Here is a 24,322-nt window from a genome sequence, read left to right on the forward strand (position 1 = left end):
GGAGAGATGGTTCAGTGGTTAGAGGAGCTTGCTTGCAAAGCTTGATGGCCTGGGCTCCATTTCCTGGTACGCGTGTAAAAGTCAGACGCACACATGCATTTGTTTCCAGTTCCTTTGCAGGGCAGTAGGCCCTGGCTGTGCCTATACTCTTTCTCTCTCTCTCTCTATCAAATAAATAAACACCAAGTAAAACATTTTTTAAAATGTGTCTCAATATTGCCAGTATAAGTCTCTGAAACACAGTCTTTGCGCGATTCCAATGTTGCCTCAAGTGAGTCTAGAAGCCATCCGCGGCTTGGATTGCTGCAGGGTAAGCGAGGGGAGGGTCTCCCAGGACGCCACGGTTGTGCCTTCGCCCACGCCTGTTGTTGCTACAGTTGTGACTTTCGTTTTGTCCAAGCCCTTGAGAATGTCAAGAGACACAGGAGAGACCCGGCGAGAATAACGCGGGCCCTTCCCTAGTGAGCTTCCTTCTTCCAACGTCTGGGTCTTGGAGCACACGGGCACACGGAGAAGTGGGCCGCACATTCAGGGGCTCCCCAGTTGTTTCTCGCAGGCTCGCATCTGCGATCACTAGACCTGGGGAAAGGGGGGTGGTGTAAGTCGCTCACGCAGCTGGGAGATTGGGGTACCAGGTCTGTGCGCGTGCAGGGCAGCGTGGGGAGAATTCTCACATGCTCACCGCGGCTAGGGTGGCACGCGTGCGTCCCTGCGGAGGGCAGCGCTGGCATCCCGACGGCAGCCCTGGGCGGGGGGGTGGGGGGTGGAGAGAGGTGCGGGGGACCCCCCACACCCACCCACCCACCCACAGGCGCGCAGCTCCTTCCAGGGTGGAGGGCGGCGCGAGGGAGGGGAGGAGGCTGGGAGGGAGCGAGGGAAGGGAACGGCGAGCGGGAGCTGCCTCGGATGCTTGGAATAATTCCGCTTCCGTTCGGGAAAGCCGCAGCCTCCGTCCCGCCGGCGTCCGCCCAGCCCCGGCCCCGGCCCCCGCCCGCCCGCCGCCCGCCCGCCGCCATGGCCACCTCCCCGCAGAAGTCGCCGTCGGCCCCCAAGTCTCCCACTCCCAAGTCGCCCCCGTCCCGCAAGAAGGATGACTCCTCCTTCCTGGGGAAACTCGGAGGGACCCTGGCCCGGAGGAAGAAGGCCAAGGAGGGTAAGAGGAGCCAGGCCCCGTGCGAGGCTGGAGCCGAGCTGGGAGGGCGAGAGGAAGGGAGGGTGGGCTCGGGGGGTGGGGATCCCCGGGGTGCAGGGCGCCCCGCACCGCGCTCTCCCTCCCCGGGTCTCCCCCGGCGCCGCCGAGCGCAGGCCGCGTGACCCCCGAGCCCAGGCCCGGACCCCGCCGGCCCTCCGCTAGGCCCGCGTCCCCGCCCTCTCCGCGCCCCGGGCCTGGCAGTGCCCAAGTTGCCACCGGGGGCGCGGAAGGGGGGAGTAAAAAGAAAAAAGTTGCCCGGGCGCCGCCACGCTGTGCCTCGGTGGGAGCCTGCCCTCGGGGTGCTCTCGGCACCCCCACCGCCACCGCCGCGGACTTGGTCCGTCCCGAGCTCCAGCCGGTGCCCGGCGGGCAGTGTGGGTGGAGGTGATCGATAGCTAATGTTTGCAGAATGAATGAGGGAAGACCGCGCCGTCCCCGCGGCCCCCACCCCCCTGGCGCTGGGATTGATAAACTGGGTCTCAGGCCAGCAGCGTCTTGGGGCGCGCATGACCTCACTGTGAACCCGGAGGCCGAGCTTGTCCAAAAATCACTTTCTTTCCTCTACCGCGGTGAATCTGGTCGCGCGCTCTCTCTCTCTCTCTCTTTCTGTCTTTTCCTAGCGTAGTTTTCATGTAAAATGTTTTGCCCCGCAGGCAGTGTTTTGCACCCCGGTTTTGTTGTGAAAAGTGAGAAAAGGAGGTGTGGTTTTTCAGGAAGCATGGCAGTGGTGTGGATAGAAGATGGATGTGTGGGTAGACTTGCTGGGTGAGAAATGTTCCTTTTTCTTTCTTTTCTGACTCTGTCGCTCTTGTGCCCTTTTGGGGACTGAATCGAAAGCCTCGGGCATGCTAGGTCAGCGCTCCATCCCCGCGCTATGTCGCCAGCCTTCTTGTCACAGTTTCTTTTGAGACATAAGTCGCTCAGGCTAGCCTCAAACCCACTCTGTAGCCAAGCAGGAACTGCAGACCTTACCGCCTCAGCTGGGCTTACAAGTCCGCCCCACCAGGCCCGGCTCGTTTTCTTTTTGTGGTATGAGAGATTGAACCAGGGCCTCCGTCATGCTGGCAAACCAGTGCTGAGATGGAAAAGTAAAGTCCCAAGTTATCTTAAAGCACAAAACAACTTTAGTGTTGAGAACTCGTACACTCAACCCAAGAGCTCAGCACTAGATTACAGAGGAAATCAGTGAAGCCTATTTCCAAAGTTTTCCTCTCATTTTATAATAGTACTTTCTCCCTGATCCACAGGGGTTGTATTCCAAGACACCAGAGTAGATGCCCCAGATCACGGGCACCAAACCCAATATGGTATGTCTTTTTCTAACATGTCCATATCATCAAGTTTAACCTGTACAGTGGGTGCAGTAAGTTTAACAACAGCAACTGCTAACATACAATAATTCTGAAAATAGGCTTTAATAAAAGTCATGTGAATACGGCCTCTCTGGAAAAATCTTATTGTGCCTTACATAGCCCTGTGGCGATAAGAGGTGAGACAATGCTAAGAGGTGAGACACTGTCCACGTGATGAGGTGAGTGTCATGGGCGTCCTGATGCACCATCAGGCTACTTAGTGGGGGCCATTCTGACTCCAAGGTGGCTTCTGCGTCCCCGGTGCAGGTAGCTTTTGCAGTGGGGATATGCTGGAGTAAGGAATGACTGGCGTGAGGTGTTAACATGCTGCTCAGAACGGCGTGCAGTTTGAAACTTGTGAGTTGCTATTTTTGAAATCTTCCATGTAGCGTTTTAAAAAATTATTAATTTGCTTGTGTGTGTGTGTGCTTGTTCATGCGCGCGCAGGCGAGCGCATGCCGTGGCAACAGGTGGAGGTCAGAGGACAACTTTGGGGTTGGTCCTTGTCTGTCTGCCTCATTTGAAGCAATGTTGCTTGCTCTGGATTCTCACTTTGCTGTTACTGGCTGAGCTTGCCGTGAACTTCTGAGAAGTTCTCCTGTCTCCATCAGTGTCTGCACAATGGGATTACAGAAGCCAGAGTGGCTTAAAAAATATATATAGAAAGAGAGATATGTATATCTCTATATGTATTTGAGAGATATACATATATCTCTATATATATTTGAGAGAGAGAATGGACATGCCAGGGCCTCCAGCCACTGCAAATGAACTCCAGACACACGCACCCCCTTGTGCATCTGGCTTAAGTGGGCTCTGGGGAATCGAACTAGGGTCCTTTGGCTTGGCAGGCAAATGCCTTAACCACTAAACCATCTTCCCCAGCCCGGCTGCTTGCTTTTGACATGGGGTCTGGGGATCAAAATCAGGTACTCCAGCTTCGGCAGTAAGTTCTTTATTTCTGTGGAGTCATCCCCCAAGCCCCCCATTTAGTATTTTGCAGCCCAAGTTGATCACAGAAAAATGAAACCACAGCAGCTGGAATTGTGGGCTTGGTAAAACATTGATTAGTGTTCACTTGGTGAATCATGAGATCCTGGCTGAGATGGCCCTTTCTCTACACCGTGTCCTACAGTGCTCCTGGTACAGATGCACCCGTCTGAAGATGGGGCAGCTCAGAGTGACTAAAGCTCTACCTGGCCAGGAACGCTCACCTTACCTTTACCAAACTATGGGGAAAGTTTACATTAGCCCAAAGGTGGTCACTCTGTACCCACTAGTTACTGTCCTGGAGTCCAGTAGTGGCTGTTTCCCCTTTGAAAGTAGACTGTACTTCCCTCTGGAGTCTTCCCTTAAGCAGGCGGAGCATCCTCCCTCTCTCTCCTTCTGGTCCTCAGAGACACCATCTTAATGTTGTCCGACGGCCTGAATGTCCAGCTCGTCAGGGTCCCTGAGGAAACAGAAGGCTAACTTAGCAGAGACCGTGCAGCTGTTTGTGAAGGAGTTATTTACAGAGCCGTGGGCAGGGTTAAGAGAACCAAGAAGGGACGCTGCTGCGCCCAAGGACTGGTGACAGGGAAGTTGTACCTCCCCTAAGCCTGAAGGGACAGGGAAGCACTGGAGCCCATTGGAAGCTGAACTTGGAAGCAGGACCGGACAACAGTTGTAAAAGGGACACGACCGATGTCAGAAATGTGCAGCACTCTCTCCTGCTCTTGAATGTTCTGCTGGTAGTCCTCATTGCTGGACCCAGTGGGAAGCTGCCTGGCCAGAAAGGTGCGGCGGTATAGAGGAGCCGGCTCCTACGTGCTCTTCCAACGGAGGCTCCGTGTCAGTGGAGAAGAGAGGAGAGTTGGGGGGGGGGGGGGCTAGCTGCGCCCGTCAAAGTGAACCCCAGAAGTCAAGGTCGTGGAACTGCCAGGGAAGCGGAGCAGTCCCAATTGGAACAGAGAGGGCCTCCCTTCCCCAGCCGCGACTCCGTGTTCTGTGCCTACAGCCAGGATGCCCGGCTTCTTCCCGCTGGCTGCATCTCACTGGGCTTGTTTGTATCCTTCTCGAACACATTGGTGCATTTGCCCCTCCTGAACCCTGTCCTTCCCTAGCCGGGATTCACTCAGTTGGGATTTTCAAGCTGAGTGAAAGATAATTCCTTTTTTAAAATTTTTATTTATTTGAGAGAGAGAGAGAGAGGAAGAGGGAGAGAATGGGCACGCCAGGGCCTCCAGCCACTGAAGACGCACTCCAGACGCGTGTGCCCCCTTGTGCATCTGGCTTATGTGGGTCCTGGGGACTCAAACCTGGGTCCTTTGACTTTGCAGGCAAGTACCTTAAGCACTGCGCCATCTCTCCAGGCTGAGATCTTGTTTTTACCTTTGTTACACTTAACTGTAGTCTTGCTTCTATCATTCGGTCTGTTAGCAAATGCATGGGAGGCCATGGATGGATGATTGGGAGATGAACAAGGGTGATGAACAAAGATGGCATGGGACTGGTGTGAGATGACCATTGCTCATGAGTGTATGCTGGCTCTCAGGGCTCCTGGCTGCCCGCGGCCGTGGCCCGTAAACCATCACTGTAGTGACCGGAGCTGAGTCTGGCTGGGCATCACAGCTCTATGCCAGGCCCAGTCTTTCACTTTTCTCTCATTCTTAGTAATGTGTGAAAACACTGGCATCTGTGTGTCCACAGAGTATCCTGGGGCTTCAAGGTAGAGCTCCCCCGGGCTTGAGAACTGCTGAGGAAGGCCTTGACGTTTCGTAGCCTGGCTTACTTCCTGTCCCCACTCTGCTCCCCTGCACAGGTGTGGTCAGTGGCCTCAGGCCCTGGCTGCCATTGCCCTCCCCATCAAGATGGCATTCTTCCTTCATAAACCATAAGTCAAAATACACTTTTCCTCTATTTTTAATTACTATTATTATTATTATTATTAGTTTTCATGGTTTTCCGAGGTAGGGTCTTACTCTAGCTTAGGCTGACCTGGAATTTGCTATGTAGTCTTAGGGTGGCCTCACGGTGATCCTCCTGCCTCTGCTTCCCAAGTGTTGGGATTAAAAGCATGCGCCACCACACCTGGCTTTCCTCCTTTGTTTAAAATTTTTAGAGAGAGAGAGAGAGAGAGAATTGGTGCACCAGGGCCTCAGCCACTGCAGTTGAACACCAGATGCTTGTGCCACCTACTGGTCATGTGCAACCTTGCGCTTGCCTCATCTTTGTACATCTGGCTTACGTGGGATCTGGAGAGTTGAACATGGGTCCTTAGGCTTTGTAGGCAAGCACCTTAACCACTAAGCTATCTCTCTTGCCCCACAGCTCCTCTTCTTGTCAGGCATTTAGTCACAGCAATGAGAAAGTCACTAAGGCCCCCTGTGTCTCCTACTTACAGTCCTTTTCTTGCTATTCCATCTGCCCCAATATTATGACTGCATCCTTGAGTCTTTCCCATGCATAGAAAATCAGGTGCCGGTTTCCCCTAGAGCTACTCCCAAAGTTCTAGAGCAAGTTGCCTATACCCATCTTCTTTCCCCTCTCCTATTCACTTTCCTCCATGTGCATTCGGTCTCCAATTACTTCTTTTTAAAAATTTTTTATTTATTTATTTGAGAGCGACAGACACAGAGAGAAAAACAGATAGAGGGAGAGAGAGAGAATGGGCGCCCCAGGGCTTCCAGCCTCTGCAAACGAACTCCAGACGCATGCGCCCCCTTGTGCATCTGGCTAACGTGGGACCTGGGGAACTGAGCCTCGAACCGGGGTCCTTAGGCTTCACAGGCAAGTGCTTAACTGCTAAGCCATCTCTCCAGCCCTCCAATTACTTTTTGAGTGTTTTCTATGAACCAGACTTAGTGCAAGGTGCTGATAAGGAAACTGCAGCAGAAATTCCTACCCTCAGGGAGCTTACAATTACAGTCCCAAGGAAGAGACAATAAATGAGGTAAGTTGGTAACACATGTGTATTTTTTGTTAGAGTATTGATAAGTGCTATAGAAGGAAATCAAGCAGCAAGGGAGAAATGGCACCATGGGGCAAGGGATGATGGGGATTTTCAGCGGCGAGGCGAGAGGAGCCCGGCCTGAGGAGGGCCTTTTGTTCATGACCATTCTCCTTGCTGTCACCAAACACCTAACCAAAAGCAGCTCAAGGGAGGAAGGGCTTATTCTAGCTTACAGTTCAGGCTGAGACAGTCCATCTCGGTGGCAAAGGCTTGGTGGCAGGGGCATGAGGCAGCTGGTCATGTGGCGTGCACATTCAAGATGCAGTGAATTCGGGTGCTCACCATGCGGTTCTCCTTTGTATTCAGTTAGGAACCTCAGCCCATGGGGTGGTGCCACTCAGTTAAGGAGGGGCTTCCCATCTCAGTTAACCCCAAGAGACTCTCCTTCATGGACATGGCCAGAGATTTATCTCCTAGTTGAGTCTGTCAAGATCCCATCAAGATAATCAGTATTAACCGCCACAGATACCTTTTAGTCAAAACCCGAAGGTTCAGCTGGAGACATGGCTCAGCAGTTAAAGGTACTTCCTTGCAAAGCCTGACTGCCTGGGCTCAGTTCCCCAGTATCCACATAAAGCCGGATCCACAAAGTGGTGCATGTGTCTAGAGTTCAATTGCAGTGGCAGGAGGCCATGGAACACCCGTTCTCTTTCTCTCTCTTTCCCCAAATGAATATATACATACTAAAATTATTCCTTAAAAAACCCTGAAGGCCGTAAAGGAGAGTTATATGTATACATATGCATATATAAATCTTGGAAAGTGACATCCCGAGTGACAAAAATGGCACATTTGAAGGCTGCGGCCTTGCTGTGTGTTGAGGACCAGCAAAGAGGTTCATGTGACTGACCTGAGGCAAGAGGAAGCTGGGAAGGTTGATGGGGAATGGACTGAGTGCCTGGACACGTCAACCATTATGAGTCTTGAACCTCAGAGTGAGGTGGGAAGGTTCAGGAATGTCCACAGGAAGAATGTGGCTTCCCTCCTGTCTTCACCAGCTGTCTCCGGTGGTGTTAAGAGACTCAAGAGGGGGAGAGGGGGCTGGAGGGATGGCTTAGAGGTCAAGGCGTTTGTCGGAAAAGTCAAAGGACCCAGGTTCGATCCCCTGGGACCCATGTTAGCCAGATACATGCATCTGGAGTTTGTTTGCAGTGGCTGAAGACCCTGGCATACTCATTCTCTCCACCCCCTTTTCTCTATCAAATAAATAAATAAATAAATAAATAAATAAATACAAGGGGCAGAGGCAGAAGCCAGGAAATGAGTCAAGAGGCTCCTAGAATGATCCAAGTAACAGATGGCGAGAGCCTGATGCAGAGTGGGAGCAATGGACGGGTGAGCTTTGAATGCTGGGTGGAGTTTGAAGATCCACGGAGAGTCACCGAAAGACTGAAAGCAAGATGAGAGTCAAACCACGATGGCTCCAGAGGTTTGGGCTGGAACCCCTGGGAAGGTGGAGTGGATCATAACTATGATGGAGAATCCTGTGGGCTGGCTGGTCTGGGGAGGAAGAGAGCATGCTGAGTTTGGGCCCTGTCTAGGTACTGGTGCCCGTCTGATCTCCATGTGGAGACTAACTGACTCTATAAGTTAGGTTCAGGGGAGGGTCTGGTGAAGGGACCGCCCAGTGGCACTTTAGTTAAGGACGTGGGACTGAATGGGATCATTGAACATGGTTAGGCCATAGGAGATGTTCAAGGACCAAGCCCCGTGGTCTCCCTACGTTCAGAAACCGAGAGAGAAGGAGGAAACAGTAGGAGAGATTGAAGAGGATAGAAGTGGTAAGGGAGGAAAACTGGGAGATTATGAGTCCCAAGGGCAGCCAGAGCACTAATTCTGTTCTGCTGTTTAAGTGAGCTCCTTGCTGAAGATTCCAAAATCTTTTCAATTCTGATTCTACTGGGGTCACAGAGGCATGTGACATTGTTTAGCTGGTCCCTCTGTGCCTCTTCTTTTCAGACTCCTTCTCTGGCTGGCCTCCTTTTCCTTTCCTTTCCTTTCCTTTCCTTTCCTTTCCTTTCCTTTCCTTTCCTTTCCTTTCCTTTCCTCTCCTCTCCTCTCCTCTCCTCTCCTCTCCTCTCCTCTCCTCTCCTCTCCTCTCCTCTCCTCTCCTCTCCTCTCCTCTCCTCTCCTCTCCTCTCCTCTCCTCTCCTCTCCTCCCCTCCCCTCCCCTCCCCTCCCCTCCCCTCCCCTCCCCTCCCCTCCCCTCCCTTCCCTTCCTTCTTTCTCATCCCCTCCCTTCCCCTCTCTGCCCTTTCCCTGCCCTTCGCTTCCTTCTGTTTCCCTCCCCTTCCCTCCCTTTCCTCCCCTCTCCACTTCTTTCTCTCTCTTCCCCTCTTTTGTGTTGTGTGCACCTTTCCACGCATATAGGTGCATGTGTGGAGACCAGAGGACAACCTTGGTTGTCCTTCCTTAGACCCTTTCCACCTTTAGTGAGACTGTCTAATTCATGGGCCTGGAACTCATCCAGTGGATAGAGTAGGTGGCCGGTGAAGCCGGGGTCCATCCGCCTGTCTCTGCCTCCCCCGAGCTGGGCTTACAGGTGTGTGCCGCCACATCCGTCTTCCATGTTAGTGAACTCGGTTCTCATGCGTGCCCAGCAAGCACTTCACTGACTGAACCTCGTTTTTGGCGCCTCTCTTACTTTTCTTAGTCGGCGTTTCCAGCACTTCTTACCTTTCAGCCTTCTCTTTGTCCCCTGGTTATCTCACCTGCTTTCCTAGTCTCAGTTACCATCTGCTCATTGGGGGTTACCATGTCAACACCTCAAATCCTGACCTCTCACCCCTGGTCCAAGTACATCTTCCAGTCATCTCTAGGATGAGTCACAGGACCTTAAACTCAACATACTATCAGTGGAATTATTTGATCCACTTGCTTCCAACCTTCCATCATCCAGCTGCGTCCCCTGGCTGGAATGTGGCCCATGCTTTGAATTTCAGAGGTCAGCAACTTCTTCCTAAAGGAACAGCTAGTAAATATTTTAGATGTCATGGGCCTTATGACCTCGGTCACAATGATTCAGCTCTGCCTTTGTCACACAGGCAATAGGTAAATGAACCAAGTGTGGCTGAGTTACAATAAAATTGTAGTTACTGACACTGAAATTTGAATTTTTTTTTCTAAATTTTTATTTATTTATTTGAGAGCGACAGACACAGAGAGAAAGACAGATAGAGGGAGAGAGAGAGAATGGGCACTCCAGGGCTTCCAGCCTCTGCAAATGAACTCCAGACACGTGCACCCCCTTGTGCATCTGGCTAACGTGGGACCTGGGGAACCGAGCCTTGAACCGGGGTCCTTAGGCTTCACAGGCAAGCGCTTAACTGCTAAGCCATCTCTCCAGCCCTGAAATTTGAATTTTATATAATATTCACACACTGTAGCACAGTCACCTTCTTCTAATTCTTTTCAGCCATTTAAAAAATGCAAAATGGGGTTGAAGGGGTGGCTTAGAGGTTAAGGTGTTTGCCTGCAAAGCCAAAAGACCCAGGATCAATTCCCTAGGACGCATGTTAGCCAGATGCACAAGGTGGTGCATGCATCTGGAGTTTGTTTGCAGTGGCTGGAGGCCCTGGTGCGCCCATTCTCTCTCTCCCTCTTTCTATCAAATAAAATAAAAATAAAAATATCTTTAAAATGCAAAATGCATTCTCAACGTGAGGGCTGGACAACGTAGAAGCCGGCGGCCTGTGGGCCTGGGCAGCCGTTCACCTTGCAGCCCTCCTGCCCGTTCCTACTCCCACGTGCTGCTGAGTCTACAGGCTGAACGGCAGGGCTTTCCTCTGCGCTGCCTAAGAGCTTTTTGTCTTCTTGTTTGTTTAGTTTTAAAACAATTCTCCCTTGTTTATTTTCTTCCTAAAATATTGCAGTGTGTAGCCAGCAAGTCTCTGTATGTCCGATCTTCTTTTCCCTCATTATTTGGCCCAAATCGGTTTTCGTTTGTTTGGTTTTTGTTTTCCCATTGAGACAGTTGCACTACGCAGCTCTAGAACTTATGGTCACCTTCCTCCCTCTGCTTCCTGAGTGCTGGGATTACAGGTGTGCTCTGCCATGGCCAGCAAGTAGGTTTTTTGGTTTTTCGAGATAGGGTTTCACTCTAGCCCAGGCTGACTTGGAACTTACTCTCAAGGTGGCCTCAAACTAAGTGCGATCCTCCTACTTCTGCCTCCTGAGTGCTGAGATTAAAGGCGTGCGCCACCACGCCTGGCCTTAGGTTATTTTTTTAAATCTATTTATTTATTTGCAAGCAGAGAGAAATGGGGGTGGGGGAGGATGGGTGCATCAGGGCCTCCAGCCTCTGTAAACAAACTCCAGATGCATGCACCACCTTGTGCATCTGGCTTTATGTGGGCACTGAGGAATAGAACCCTGGTCTTAGGCTTTGCAGGCAAGTGCCTTAACTGCTGAGCCATCTCTCCAGCCTTATGTCGGTATTTAAAACATAGTGTGAACCTCTTGCCAGGACTCTTTTCTTAGCATGGGATTCTAGGTCTTCATTTCCCTTCCAAATTTCCATTTTATCCACAGCCACAGCATTCTTCCTTCTCCAAACACACCCTGTTCTCACCTGTGTGTGTGCTATCTGGCGTTTCTAGAAGGATCTTCCATTCTCTCCTTCACAAACTATTCATTGAAGGCCCAACTTATGAATCCCAGCATCCTGTCTCAAAAAATAAATACATAACCTGATTTACCTTTCCCCTCACTGCATGTCGCCTTCCACAGCACCTCCAGGAAGGGTGAGATGCCTTCTTCTCGGTGACCCACTGTACCGGGTGCCCACTCCGCTCTGACATGGGGCACCCATGTCACCCATGTCATGCTACCCACGCCTGTGCCTGTCACCCACTGTGGGAGGCTTCTTTATGTAGCCCTTCTGCCTACTATAATTTAACTCACATCAATATTGGGATTTCTGTGGAATGAATTTCCCCATATTTACCCTGGTGAAAATAGCTCACCATTAACTGGTTTTATATTCTCAGACAAGTCTCTTCCCCTTTTTGGTGTTATTTGCCCATTTCTAAAATTAGGGGATTAGACTGAATAACCTTTTGGAGCCCTTGCAGTGTTTTCATTCTGTAATTTCTGAGCTCTTATTTCACCAGGCTTCTCTCATATTCAGTTTTAGCGTGGGTTGGGGGTGGTCTGGAAACTACATCATCACAAAGACCTCTTTCTTTCCTCGGCTAACGAAGGCACCTCTAAGCTGAAGGCACCTCTATGTCGGGGGGAGGGGAGGAGATGGATACAAGGATAAGTGGGCTCTGGCCCAAGGACACCTCCATATTAGGGCTAGGCCTCCTTGTCTCATGGAAAATCTATTTGGTTAACAAGCTCAGTTCATAATTACATTTTGGCCATTAGTGCTGGAGAAGAGACGGAGCCCTCTTGTGCAATGGTGGTGAGCGTCTGAAAATCCCTGTTCGCCCTTGTGGATAAAAGGGCATCTGAGGAGAAAGCAGTACAATTCCTATCGTAACGTACTTGAAAAGGCAGATGGTAACATTCTGTTACGTTTTTAAAAAATGTTTTAGTTTATATATTTGCAAGGAGAGAGAAAGAGTGAGAATGGGCACGCCAGGGCTTCTAGCTTCTGCAGACGGACTCCAGAAGCATGTGCTACTTTATACATCTGGCTTTATGTGGGTCCTGGGGAATTGAACCTGGGCCTTTAGGCTTTGCAGACAAGCACCTTAACTGCTGACCCATTTCTCCAGCCCCCATTAAGTTTTTGAATACGTTTGAAAATCAGTGGGACACCCAAATGAGGGTTTTTTAAAAAAAATAATTTTTATTTTATTTATTTGTTTTTCTTTTTTAAAATTTTTATTAGCATTTTCCATTTTATTTTTATTGATTTACTTATTTGACAGAGAAATAGGGAGAGAAAGAGACAGAATGGGCGTGCCAGGGTCTCCAGCCACTACGTGCGCCCCCTTGTGCACCTGGCTAACGTGGGTCCTGGGTAATTGAATCTGGGTTCTTTGGCTTGCAGGCAACTGCCTTAACTGCTAAGCCATCTCTCCAGCCCCAAATGAGGGGTTTTGCCTAGGGACCAGCAGTCCAGCCTGGATATCAGTCTGGACCTGGGCCTCACTGACCCTCTCATTTTCTCTAAAGATGCTGTGCGGCCAGGATTGGTTTGTTCTGCTATCACATATATTCTGGGTGTCCACCACAGCACCCTAGGACCTAAGCGTGTCCTGATTGAATTGCCTGGGATATCATTGAGCATCTTATTTCCACTGAAGGAGTCCACAGGTTACCACAAACTCTCTTTTAACTTTGGGTGGCACGTGTGTGTATAGCTCATAAAAATGCTTCCTCTTCCCAGGAATCACTTTATTTTTTTACAGGAAGCCATTTTCAGTCAATTCCTTCATTTGGCAAACCTCTAGGACCACAGGTTGGGTACTGACCTCAACAGTTGGGCACGGAGTCTACAAAGAACCTGCTGCTCAGGGAGGGTTGGGTGGGTGAGAGGCGTGCTCAGGTCAGGAAAGCTTGCTGGGTGGGAATACACACATTCATGTCAGAGTGCTTAAATGGGACTGTAAGGAAAAGCTAGATTACTGGTAAGTGTGGGGGAGCAAAGAGACATGCGCAGACCAACACTCTCCAAGAAAGATTCTCAATTCCTTTTTACTCCCCCAAACCTGTCCCATCCCCGCACCTACACCTATCCCTTCTTGGGGGTCTCAGCTTCACGCCCTCACCCAAGTGTAAAGCCAAGGTAATTGCAAGAGTCCCGTAACCATAACTTCCGGCCAATCAGCCAATCAAGTGCCCAACCAATGACTCAGTAAATAACCAATCAGGAGTGGAGCATCTCAGCCCAGGATTGTTATCCCAGCTATGTGGGAGGCCAAGGCGGGAGGTTTACAAGTTCCAGTGGGGACCTGTCTCAAACTAAAATAATGAGGGAGGAAGGGAGAGAAGGAGGGAGAGAGGGAGGAAGGCGGCAGGAGCGAAGACTGAAAGTTAAGAATGGGCCAGTGCCCTATCTTTTCTTATCTTCCCCTTGACTTTGCCCATTGCAAGTGTTCAGGCCCAGGCTGAACACTTGCTTGGCGACTCTTAGCAGGGCTCACGTAAGATGCAGTTCTGGGGCACTTCTGGTCACTTGGAAAAGGCCAGCCTGCGTTGTCATCTTTGTTTCACACCAGCCTCAGGGAGATGTCATTCTGTAGATGGAAGAAGCAATGAACTTCATCAGTTTAAGCAGTAATATCAATTATTGCACATTCTACATAAGAATAAGTCAGATCATTTTGCATTTTCTTTTGAGACAGGATCTCTTGTAATCCAACTTCCTGTGTGACTGAGGCTGACCTTGAACTCCTGATCATCCTGCCTCCACCTCCCAAGTGCTGGGATTACTGGTGTATGGCACCATGCCGAGCCCTGGGTGCCTTTTTCTTCCCTATTATAAAATCAGCTCATGCTCATTGGATTTATAGAAAATAGAGAGAAAACAATTATGCAAAATTCCATTTCCAATTCATATTAACATTTTGGTTCATTTCTCCCTATTCTTTATTATAATTTTCTCCTCATAATTGTGATATATGCTAGATATATAAAATCCTTCGTTTTTGTGTTTCATGTTACTATATTTTAATATTTTCATTTTGTTTTAACTTTTAATAAACAAAGTTTTTATAGGCATATAACATTCTTATTAAGTGGTTGTCATGTTTACTTCAGCATTTCTTTTAGTACTCTTGTGTTTTTTCCTTCTAGAAATAGTGCTCAAACACTTTTCCTTTTTGCTCTTCAGAATAATTTCCTCTGGACGAAGCCCCAGAAACGCGATTAAAGGGTGCAGGAGCAACAGCTGGCTCGTGTCGCCATAGTTAGACTTGATAATCATGGGTTCTGGTGGTGCCTCTATAGACTGCTTGAAGTGAACCTCACATTGTTAGGTGGAAAGTTTCTCTTAGCATCTGGCTTGTAGGTCCAGGTCATCCAAGGCCTGGGTGGGAGGGCAGTGTGTCCAGAGAGCAGGTTCCGAGGAAGGCTGCTGTATGCCTTGGCATTTTTAGAACCGTCTCTGCTGCCCCAATATGCACACCTGGCCTTAGGTATGACCACAGTGTGTCTTCTGCTGAAGTCCAGAGTCAAAACCTGGGAGCTGAAAACACTAAGTCCTGTCCTGAATTCTCCCATTCCTGTGTGCAGTTCTATGGAGGGGAATGATCTAGACCAGAGCTTTTTTTTTTTTAAATTTTTTTTTTTTCATTTGAGAGAGAGGGAGAGAGAAAGAGAGAGAGAGAGCACGCCAGGGCCTGTAGCCACTGTAATCAAACTCCAGATGAGTGCGCCACCTTGTGTCCATGTGCGACCTTGAGCACGTGTGTCACCTTGTGTGTCTGGCTTATGTGGGATCAGAAGAGTTGAACATGGGTCTTTAGACTTGGTAGACAAGCGCCTTAACTGCTAAGCCATCTCTCCAGCCCTAGACTTAATTCTTTATGTCAAAATAAAATGCATCTATCTCGTAGGTAAATTTATGTTAGACTTAAATAAATGGTAAAATTATATATATACCAAAGAATTGTTTTAAAGCAGACTCATGACTTATAACCAGTAAATATTTAAGTTTTTAACTTATGTACTGTCTTTCTTCCTTCTTTCCTCCATTTCTTTGGCGGCATCACACTAGGTGACCCAGGCTGGCCTTAAGGTTGAGAACTTCCTGCCTAAGCCTCCTGAATTATAGGCATGTACCAACCATGACTGCTAAGATTATGTGAACTTTTAATTAATTTATTTATTTTTGGTTTTTTGAGGTTGGGTCTCACAGTAGCCTAGACTGACCTGGAATTCATGATTTAGTGTCCAAGTGGCCTCAAACTTACGACAATCCTCCTTCCAAGTGCCAAAATTAAAGGCATGCACCACCATGCCCAGCTGTACTTTTTTTTTAGAGAGAGAGAGGGAGAAAGGGAGAGAATTGGTGCACCAGGACCTCAGCCACTGTAATTGAACACCAAACATTTGCGCCACTTAGTGGTGATGTACGACCCTGCGTGTACCTCATCTTTGTGCATCTGGCTTACATGGGATCTGGAGAATTGAACATGGGCCCTTAGGCTTCATAGACAAGCACTTTAACTGCTAAGCCATTTTTCCAGCCCTCTATTTTTTTTTTTTTTGTTTGTTTTTTAAGGTAGGGTTTTGCTCTAGCCCAGACTGACCTGGAATTCACTATGTAGTCTCAGGCTGGCCTTGAACTCATAGCAATCCTCCTACCTGTGTCTCCCAAAGTGGTGGGTGGGATTAGATGTGTGCGCCACCACACCCAGCTGGATTTTTTTAAATCTTTTATTTATTTATTTGCAAGTAGAGAGAGAAAGAGAGAGGAGAGAGAATGCAAGTGGACTCAAGATGCACGTGCCACTTTATGCATCTGGCTTTACATGGACACTGGAGATTAAACCCTAAACTACAGGCCTTGGTAGCAAGCACCTTTAACCACTGAGCCATCTCCCCAGCCCGTGGGCTTTGTTTGTGAGACAGAATTTTGCAATGTAGCTCGGCTGGTATTGAACTCATTATTTTCCTGCGCTGGTCTTCTGAACACTGAGTTGACAGGCATTCATGCCAGGGCCAGCCCTCACACTGAATCTTGAAGCCAGAGGAGGACTCCTGACCTCTTTGAAAACAGAAGAGGGGTCAGTCTGAAAGGTCTGCTGAGTTTCAGTTGGCTTGTGACAAGTGCGTTGGGCTGCGGCCTTAGGCTCAGTTTTTTCCACCTGGAACAGGAGTCAGACATCAGGTGTTCCTCACTTCTGTCATGGACCTGAGCCCACTGGAACATGCCTCGATCATGCCCTAGCCCTCAGGGAGCAGTTCTGGGAGCCACTTGGGAGGGCAGATCCCTCGGTCTAGGAGGGATGTGTCCAGGGCATTTATTTCAACTGTGATTCACACCCTGTTCTCTTCACTCATTCCTTTATCTCTTTTAAAATCCAGAGGCCACTCCTCTCTTCTGAAGTATGAAAATAGGGAACCGTGACTGCAGCGCTACATAAAATACAACTGAGCTCTTGCAGGTGATGGTGTTTGGCTCTGACGGGGTTGCTTTCTCCTTGACGAGAAGCCACACCAGTGGTTCCCCGTGACTTGGGAGGCCCAGGATAGTGGCCCCTGTGGTCCTTTCTTTCCAGAATATACACACTGGTAGTACGATTGATCTACTAATTACGGTATAACATTTACTTCTCAACTCAAAACAGTCATTCCACCCTCCGCTTTCGTCTTGGCTGCAGCTATGGGGGTGAAGAGGTGGCAGGAGAGGGAAGACCAGGGGAGGTCTGCAGTGCCACTCCCAGGTTTAGGGGTCAGGACGTGCCAGCTTTGTTGAAGTAGGCACTGAATGGGGTAGGGTGTAGGGACTCTTTGCAGAGAATTCTTATTTATTTTTGTGTTTTGGTTTTCCGAGGTAGGGTCTCACTCTAGCTCACGCTGACCTGGAATTCACTATGTAGTCTCAGGGTGTCTTTGAACTCACAGCGAGCGATCCTCCTACCTCTGCCTCCCGAGTGCTGGAATTAAAGGCGTGCATCACCACGCCCGGCTTCTTTGCAGAGAATTCTTAACATCTACCTAGTGCCTTGGACTTGACACGGGGAGACTTCACAGAATCCACCACTTCAGAGGCAGAGTCCTGGTGCTGAAGCTGGCAGAACTCAGCAGGAAAGTTAGGACCCTCCCTGAGTAGGTAAGGGGCCAAGGCTATTGTCACCTCAGCGCAGAATCACAATTTCCTTAGACCCACAGGTCAGGAGGCTGATGCTGGAGGACAGACCCAGATTCTTGTTCTGTGTACATCACACTCTTGTGTCTCTGGTTTAGAAGCAAACTTCCCTCTGCATTGGGAGGGGTTTTCCTATTGACCATAGGGCTGAGCCTCCGCCTGGCTCTCAGCCCCAGTGACGAGGACCTGCAGATGCCAGGTAGTGAGTAGTGACAGCTATGAGAAGCCTGGGCAGCAGGAACTGACAGTTTTAATGCTGTTTACAAAACACAAAGGACACATGGTTCTGGTATAAAACAAGTCCTGCACCAGCCAAAGTCCTGGCTTGGGTTTGCCAGGCCTCTTGGTGGCTCAGTAGCCCCTCCAGCATGGGTCCTGGAGAGCAGAATGACCCGTCACCTGCCCTCCTCTATGGCTGTCTCTGTGGTAAGCTGCAAGGCTCCCGTGATGACTGTGGTGAGGAGATTGAGTCTTTCCTTCTCATTGTCACCGTGCAGAACGTGACCCGGGTGATGGCCGCCCAGATCACACCTTGTAATGTCTCTGTCAGAGGGGGAGGTTAACACAATTGAGACCTGACACTTCAATGAATCTGAAACATTCTGCCATGGAGCGCAGAGTTCAAAATTGCTTAAATTGGTGTCGGAGCAGGTGGGGGAGAAGAGTCCGGGCTATGAATTGCGTAGTTGTCCTTCCTTGCAATTGTCCTTCAGTTTGTGGGGCCCGAGTGTCAGCTTTTCAGATGCTGTGACATCAATTTAAGGCATCTGGGCTCCTAGCTACTGGAACTGGGAAGTATGATTCATGGTATAGCATGTGCTCTTAAGTGCAAAAGATAAATAAATAAATCAAACAGCTCTGCTTGTGCCTCGGGGGCTGGAGATTGGGTTTGTGGGGAAGGGTTGGGTTCACTGCGTTATCATTGCTGTAGCAGTGAGTGATAAGCTCCATCTTCTACCTGGGCTGCTGGCACGTCCCAAAGGGCCCTTTCTAGCCAAGACCTCTAGCTGTGACTTCAGGCTCATTAGCATGTGTGTGTCATGACCTTGTCACTTGCACACAGAGGCGTAGGGATCCCCACATAGGGCAGGCAGTTCCCATGGACTTATGAGGTGGGCATGTGCTTGGGTTTCTGATGGAAGTTGAGGTGCAGAGGAAAGATGGGGTGATCCATATAGAAGAACGGGTGCTTTAAGAAATCCGTTTTATTGAAAATGTATTATTGAGGGCTAGAGAGATGGCTTAGTGGTTAAGACACTTGCCAGCGAAGCCAAAGGACCTGGGTTTGACCCCCGAGGACCCACATAAGCCAGGTGCAGTAGGTGGCACATGTGTCTGGAGTTTGTTCATAGTGGCTAGAGGCCCTGGTACATAAATTCAAATTCACTCTCTCTGTATTTGTGTGTGTGTCTCTCTCTCTGTACACAAATAAATAAATAAATAGAGAGTTAAAAATTTAAAACAAGGGCTGGAGAGATGGCTTAGCGGTTAAGCGCTTGCCTATGAAGCCTAAGGACCCCGGTTCGAGGCTCGGTTCCCCAGGTCCCACGTTAGCCAGATGCACAAGGGGGTGCACGCGTCTGGAGTTCGTTTGCAGAGGCTGGAAGCCCTGGCGCGCCCATTCTCTCTCTCTCTCTCTCTCTCTCTCTCTCTCTGTCTTTCTCTCTGTGTCTGTCGCTCTCAAATAAATAAAAATAAAAAATGAACAAAAAAAAATATTTAAAAAAAAAATTTAAAACAAAAGAAAAGAAAAATTTGTATTGGGACATAACACACACATCTCAGTGGCATTATTCAGTTTTCAGTATATCCACAGTTATATGGCCATTGCTGTCATCAAGAGCCTCTATATCTACTTCCTCAGTCCCAGCCTCTAAGTAGCCATCAATCTAGCTTCTGTTTCTAAAGATTTGCACATTGTAGACATTTCCTGTAAATGGACTCATACAGTAAGTAGGTGGCCTTATATCTTTTTATGGCTGAAAAATATATTCTATTTAATTAATTAATTTATTTATTTGCATGGTGAGAGAGGGATGGAGAGAAGGTGTGCCAGGATCTCTTGCCACTGCAAATGAACTCTAAACACACCATTCTGTGCATCTGGCTTTATGTAGGTACTGGGGAATCAAACCTGGGCCTTCAGGCTTTGTAAGCAAGTGCCTTTAACCACTGAGCCATCTCTCCAGCCTGTAAAAAGTGTCCTAGGGCTGGGGAGATGGCTTCACAGTTAAGCTGCTTGCTGATGAAGCCTAAGAACTCATGTTTGAATCTCCAGATCCTACATAGTGATGCAAGTGTGCAATGTCACACATGTTCACAAGGGGACGCACGTGTCTGGAGTTCGTTCGCAGTGGATAAGGCCCTGGCATGCGCATTCTCTCTCTCTCTCTCTCTCTCTCTCTCTCTCTCTCTCCCTCTTTCTCTCTCTCTGCATCTTTCTCTCTTGCACAAAATTAATAATAATAATAAAGTATCCTAATATGTGGGTGTGTCACTTGTAGCTCGCTCATTCATCAGCTGATGGACGCTTGGGCTGCTTACAGTTTTGGCTACGAGCAATATGAATTTTCACATGTAGGCTTTTCTGTGCACGTATGTGTTGCGTTTGTATGTGCACATGCATGTGTGGGGGAGTGTGGTAGCGAGAGGTTGATATTGGGTGTCTTTCTCATTCGTTCTCTGCCTTATTTTTGAGACAGTCTCTCACTCAATCTGGAACGCACTCATTCAGTACACTAACTGGCCAGCAGGCCCTGGGACCCTCCTGTCTCCGCCTCCCGCCACCATTCTCTGTTGGAACGTGGGTGCTGGGGGTCCCAACTTAGGTCCTTGTGCCTGCATGACAAGGACTTTACCTACTGACCATCTTTCCAGCCTGCACATGTAGGTGCTTTTATTTGATTTTATTTATTTGGAAGTAGAGAGATGGAGAAAAAGAGCGAGAATGAGAATGGGCCCACTAGGGCCCAGTGCCACTGCGATTGAACTCCAGACCTATGTGCCACTTTGTACCTCTGGCTTTATGTGGGTACTGGGGCATCCAATCCAGGCCTTAAGGCTTTGTAAGCAAGCACCTTTAACCCCCTGAGCCATCTATCCAGCCCAACATATGTAGGTTTTTTGTTTTTTGGTTTTTGGTTTTATTTTGAGGTAGGGTCTCAGGCTAGCCCAGGCTGATCTGGAATTCACTATGGAGTCTCAGGGTGGCCTTGAACTCACGGTGATCCTCCTACCTCTGCCTCCCAAGTGCTGGGATTGCCATTAGCTGGGGAGCAAGCATTCAGAACATAGGAGTTTATAGTGTGTGTTGGGGGGAGGGGGTATCTGATTTAAACCACACACTATCTTTAAAAATAAAATAGGAAAGATAGGTGTGGTGGTGCACACCATTAATTCCAGCACTTGGGAGGCAGAGGTGGGAGGATCACTGAGAGTTTGAAGCCACCTTGAGACTACATAATGAATTCTAGGTCAGCCTGGGCTAGAGCAAGATCCTACTTTGGAGGGGGAAATAAAAAAGGGAAAGAAGAAATATCACATAGTCAAGAATTATTTCAAGGCCAAAACCCTTCAGACTAATCAAAATGGTACTGATATTGTTGGGCTGGGACTGTAGATCAATGGGTAGGGTGTTTGCCTAGCACACATGAAATTCTACTTGATTGCTAGCACTATAGAAAACTGGGGGCTGGAGAGATGGCTTAGTGGTTAAGCGCTTGCCTGTGAAGCCTAAGGACCCCGGTTCGAGGCTCAACTCCCCAGGACCCACGTTAGCCAGATGCACAAGGGGGCGCATGTATCTGGAATTCGTTTGCCGTGGCTGGAGGCCCTGACGTGCCCATTCTCTCTTCTTATCTCTATCTGCCTCTTTCTCTGTCTGTCGCTCTCAAATAAATAAATAAAAATATTTAAAAAAAAAAAAAAGAAAAAGAAAACTGGGTGTGGTGGCATGGGCCCGTAACTCTAGCATGAATTCAGACATTCAGAATTATTTCTGCCTACATAGTAAGTTCAAGGCCAGCTTGGGCTACATGAAACCCTGTCTCAAAAACAAAAAAACAACAGGGCTGGAGAGATGGCTTAGCAGTTAAGGCGTATGCCTGTGAAGCCTAAGGGCCCAGGTTTGATTCTCCAGGTCCCACGTAAGCCAGATGCATATGGTGGTGCACGCGTCTGGAGTTCATGTGCAGTGGCTGGAGGCCCTGGTGCACCCATTCTCACACACACTCTCTCTCTGCCTCAAAAACATAAGTAAAATAGATAAATAAAATGTTTGAAACTATATCTTTAAAAAATCCAGGTATGGTGGCACACGCCTTTGATGCCAGCACTCAGGAGGCAGAGGTAGGAGGATCACTGTGAGTGAGTTCGAGGCCACCCTGAGACTACGCAGTAAATTCCAGGTCAGGGGCTGGAGAGATGGCTTAGCGGTTAAGCGCTTGCCTGTGAAGCCTAAGGACCCCGGTTCGAGGCTCGGTTCCCCAGGTCCCACGTTAGCCAGATGCACAAGGGGGCGCACGTGTCTGGAGTTCGTTTGCAGAGGCTGGAAGCCCTGGCGCGCCCATTCTTTCTCTCTCCCTCTATCTTTCTCTCTGTGTCTGTTGCTCTCAAATAAATAAATAAATAATTAAAAAAAAAAATTCCAGGTCAGTCTGGACTAGAGTGAAACCCTACCTCGAAAATAAAAAAAAAAAAAAGACCTTTTTGGGGCTGGATATGTAAGCTGGTGATGGGCACTTGTAGAACATGCACAAAGGCCTCTTTCTGCAGGCTTTGCAGCCGTCTGGATCTTCAAACCCTCCTGCTTCAGCCAGTGGAGCGGGAGAGCTATTAAAGATGCAGGCAGAGGCTTGCAAGCCAGTCCTGAACATGGTGTCTATGAGTTTGGCCACTTATGGTTGGAACTGAGCCATGTGGTCACACGTCAGTGTAAAGGAGGCTGAGAAACAGAATTTCATTGTCTGCGGTGAAACCGGAAACAGACGTCCGTGTGCGCCTTTTTGCCATTGTTGGTGAGGGGAGGACGTGGGATTTGAACCCAGGCAGTGTGGCACCAGTAGCTTGTTCTTCACTACTGTGCTGTGACACATGGCTCAAAGGTCTAAACAAAATATGGGGAAGTGACAAATTTTACACTGTTTTCTTCCCACACGACTGGACTCAGTTGCCTGGATGCCGACAAAGTCACTGTTTTTTTCAGAAAAAGAGTAATAGTAAATACTACTATTAACTGAATTTTAAAATATTTTATTTATTTATTTATTCATTTGACATAGAAAGACGGGGAGAGAGAGAGAATGAGAATGGGCGCGCCAGGGCCTCCAGCCACTGCAAACGAACTCCAGACTCATGCGCCCCCTTATGTATCTGGCTTATGTGAGTCCTAGAGAATCAAACCTGGGTCCTTTGGCTTTGCAGGCAAACAACGCCTTAACCGCTAAGCCATCCCTCCATCCTTTTACTGAATTTTTGTTCTTTGCTAGGCATCATCCTAGGTATTTTCATTGACTGATTGGTTACAGGCGTGTACCACACACCTGGCTTCTAGTGTGAATTTAGGTTGAAGGGCAGAAGGAGACTTACTGACATTGCAGTCTAGAACCTTCTATAATGCACGTAGAACATTGCTTGTATCTTTAAACAAATTCACGTCTAGAAGTTATTTATGAGATAATTGCAAAAACATAGCACACTTTGGGAATGCTGATGGTGCTCCACCCTCGACCCTAGGGTGGGAAAAGGATGTGGCAGTTATGTTAAAAATTCCATGTCTTGGGCTGGAGAGATGGCTTAGTGGTTAAGCGCTTGCCTGTGAAGCCTAAGGACCCTGGTTCGAGGCTCGGTTCCCCAGGTCCCATGTTAGCCAAATGCACAAGGGGGCGCACGTGTCTGGAGTTCGTTTGCAGAGGCTGGAAGCCCTGGAGCGCCCATTCTCTCTCTCTCCCTCCATCTGTCTTTCTCTCTATGTCTGTCGCTCTCAAATTAAAAAAAAAAAAAAAAAATGAACAAAAAAAAAATTCGATGTCTTTTCAAGATACACACTGAAATGCCTGTGAGGACACGATGTGACTTTGCTTCAGGTATGGAAGGGCAGGAGCTAAGGCACAGGTGGAAAATGGGACGGACACACAGACAGGTCAGGGGAGGTGGCCCAGGCAGCAAAGTGCTTGCCAGGCAAGCAGGGCGACCTGTTTGAGTGCCTGGTATCTACATAAATTTCAGTCACAACGGGCTGAAGAGATGGCTTAGCAGTTAAGCACTTGCTTGTGAAGCCTAAGGACCCTGGTTCAAGGCTCGATTCCCCAGGACCCACATAAGCCACATGCACAAGGGGGCGTATGCATCTGGAGTTTGTTTGCAGTGGCTGAAGGCCCTGGTGCACCCATTCTCTCTGTCTCTCAACCTCTTTCTCTGTCACTCTCAAATAAAAAAAAAATAAAAATAAAAATAAACAAAAAACAATTCAGGCACAGCAACTCCCTTCTGTAATCCCAGTACTGGGAGGCAGACAGGAGGATCCCTGGGGACTTGCTGGCCCCCTAATCTAGCCCAGTCCATGAGCTTCAGGTTCAATGAGAGAATCTGCCTCAAAAAAAAAAAAAAAAAAAAAAAAAGGCAGAGCGTGATTAAGGAAGATGGCCAGCACCCACATCAAGATGTGCACACACACAGCGGCATGCCAAGGAAATAGCAAGGAGGAAAGCACGTGGAGGCTTAGCGTTCCTGTCTCTGCTTTGGGATATATTGGACATTTCCCCTATTAATTATGAGGGTCACAAGGCTCATTCATGAGGGCAGTTTCCCAACTTCCCATAGTGGATGCAGTGGTGGGGTTGGCCCGGCGTGCCCACCGTGCTTGCTGTGGGTCAGCTGCCCTGCATGGCGGGTCTTCAGAGAGCCTGAGACGTCAGCCAGGTTTTGAATGCTGACTGTCACTTCTCCTGGAGGAAGTATTTATCATCTGCAGAAGTAGGCCCCCGAAAGTGAGCCCTGGAGCCTTGCAGAGGTACGCACAG

General features: G+C 48.8%; 1 protein-coding gene across 1 annotated transcript in view; it reads left to right on the forward strand.

The window, feature by feature from the left end:
* The first annotated feature begins 999 nt into the window (after window positions 1–999).
* Parva (parvin alpha) overlaps window positions 1,000–24,322 on the forward strand; it is a 172,535-nt gene continuing 149,212 nt past the window's right edge. Inside the window, exon 1 of the mRNA XM_045145426.1 lies at window positions 1,000–1,153. Coding sequence (XP_045001361.1) covers window positions 1,015–1,153 — 139 coding nt within the window. The 5' untranslated portion in view covers window positions 1,000–1,014. The remainder of the gene's footprint in view (window positions 1,154–24,322) is intronic.

This window comes from Jaculus jaculus, chromosome 3, assembly GCF_020740685.1.
Source record: "Jaculus jaculus isolate mJacJac1 chromosome 3, mJacJac1.mat.Y.cur, whole genome shotgun sequence".
In the NCBI taxonomy this organism is placed as follows: Eukaryota; Metazoa; Chordata; class Mammalia; order Rodentia; family Dipodidae; genus Jaculus; species Jaculus jaculus.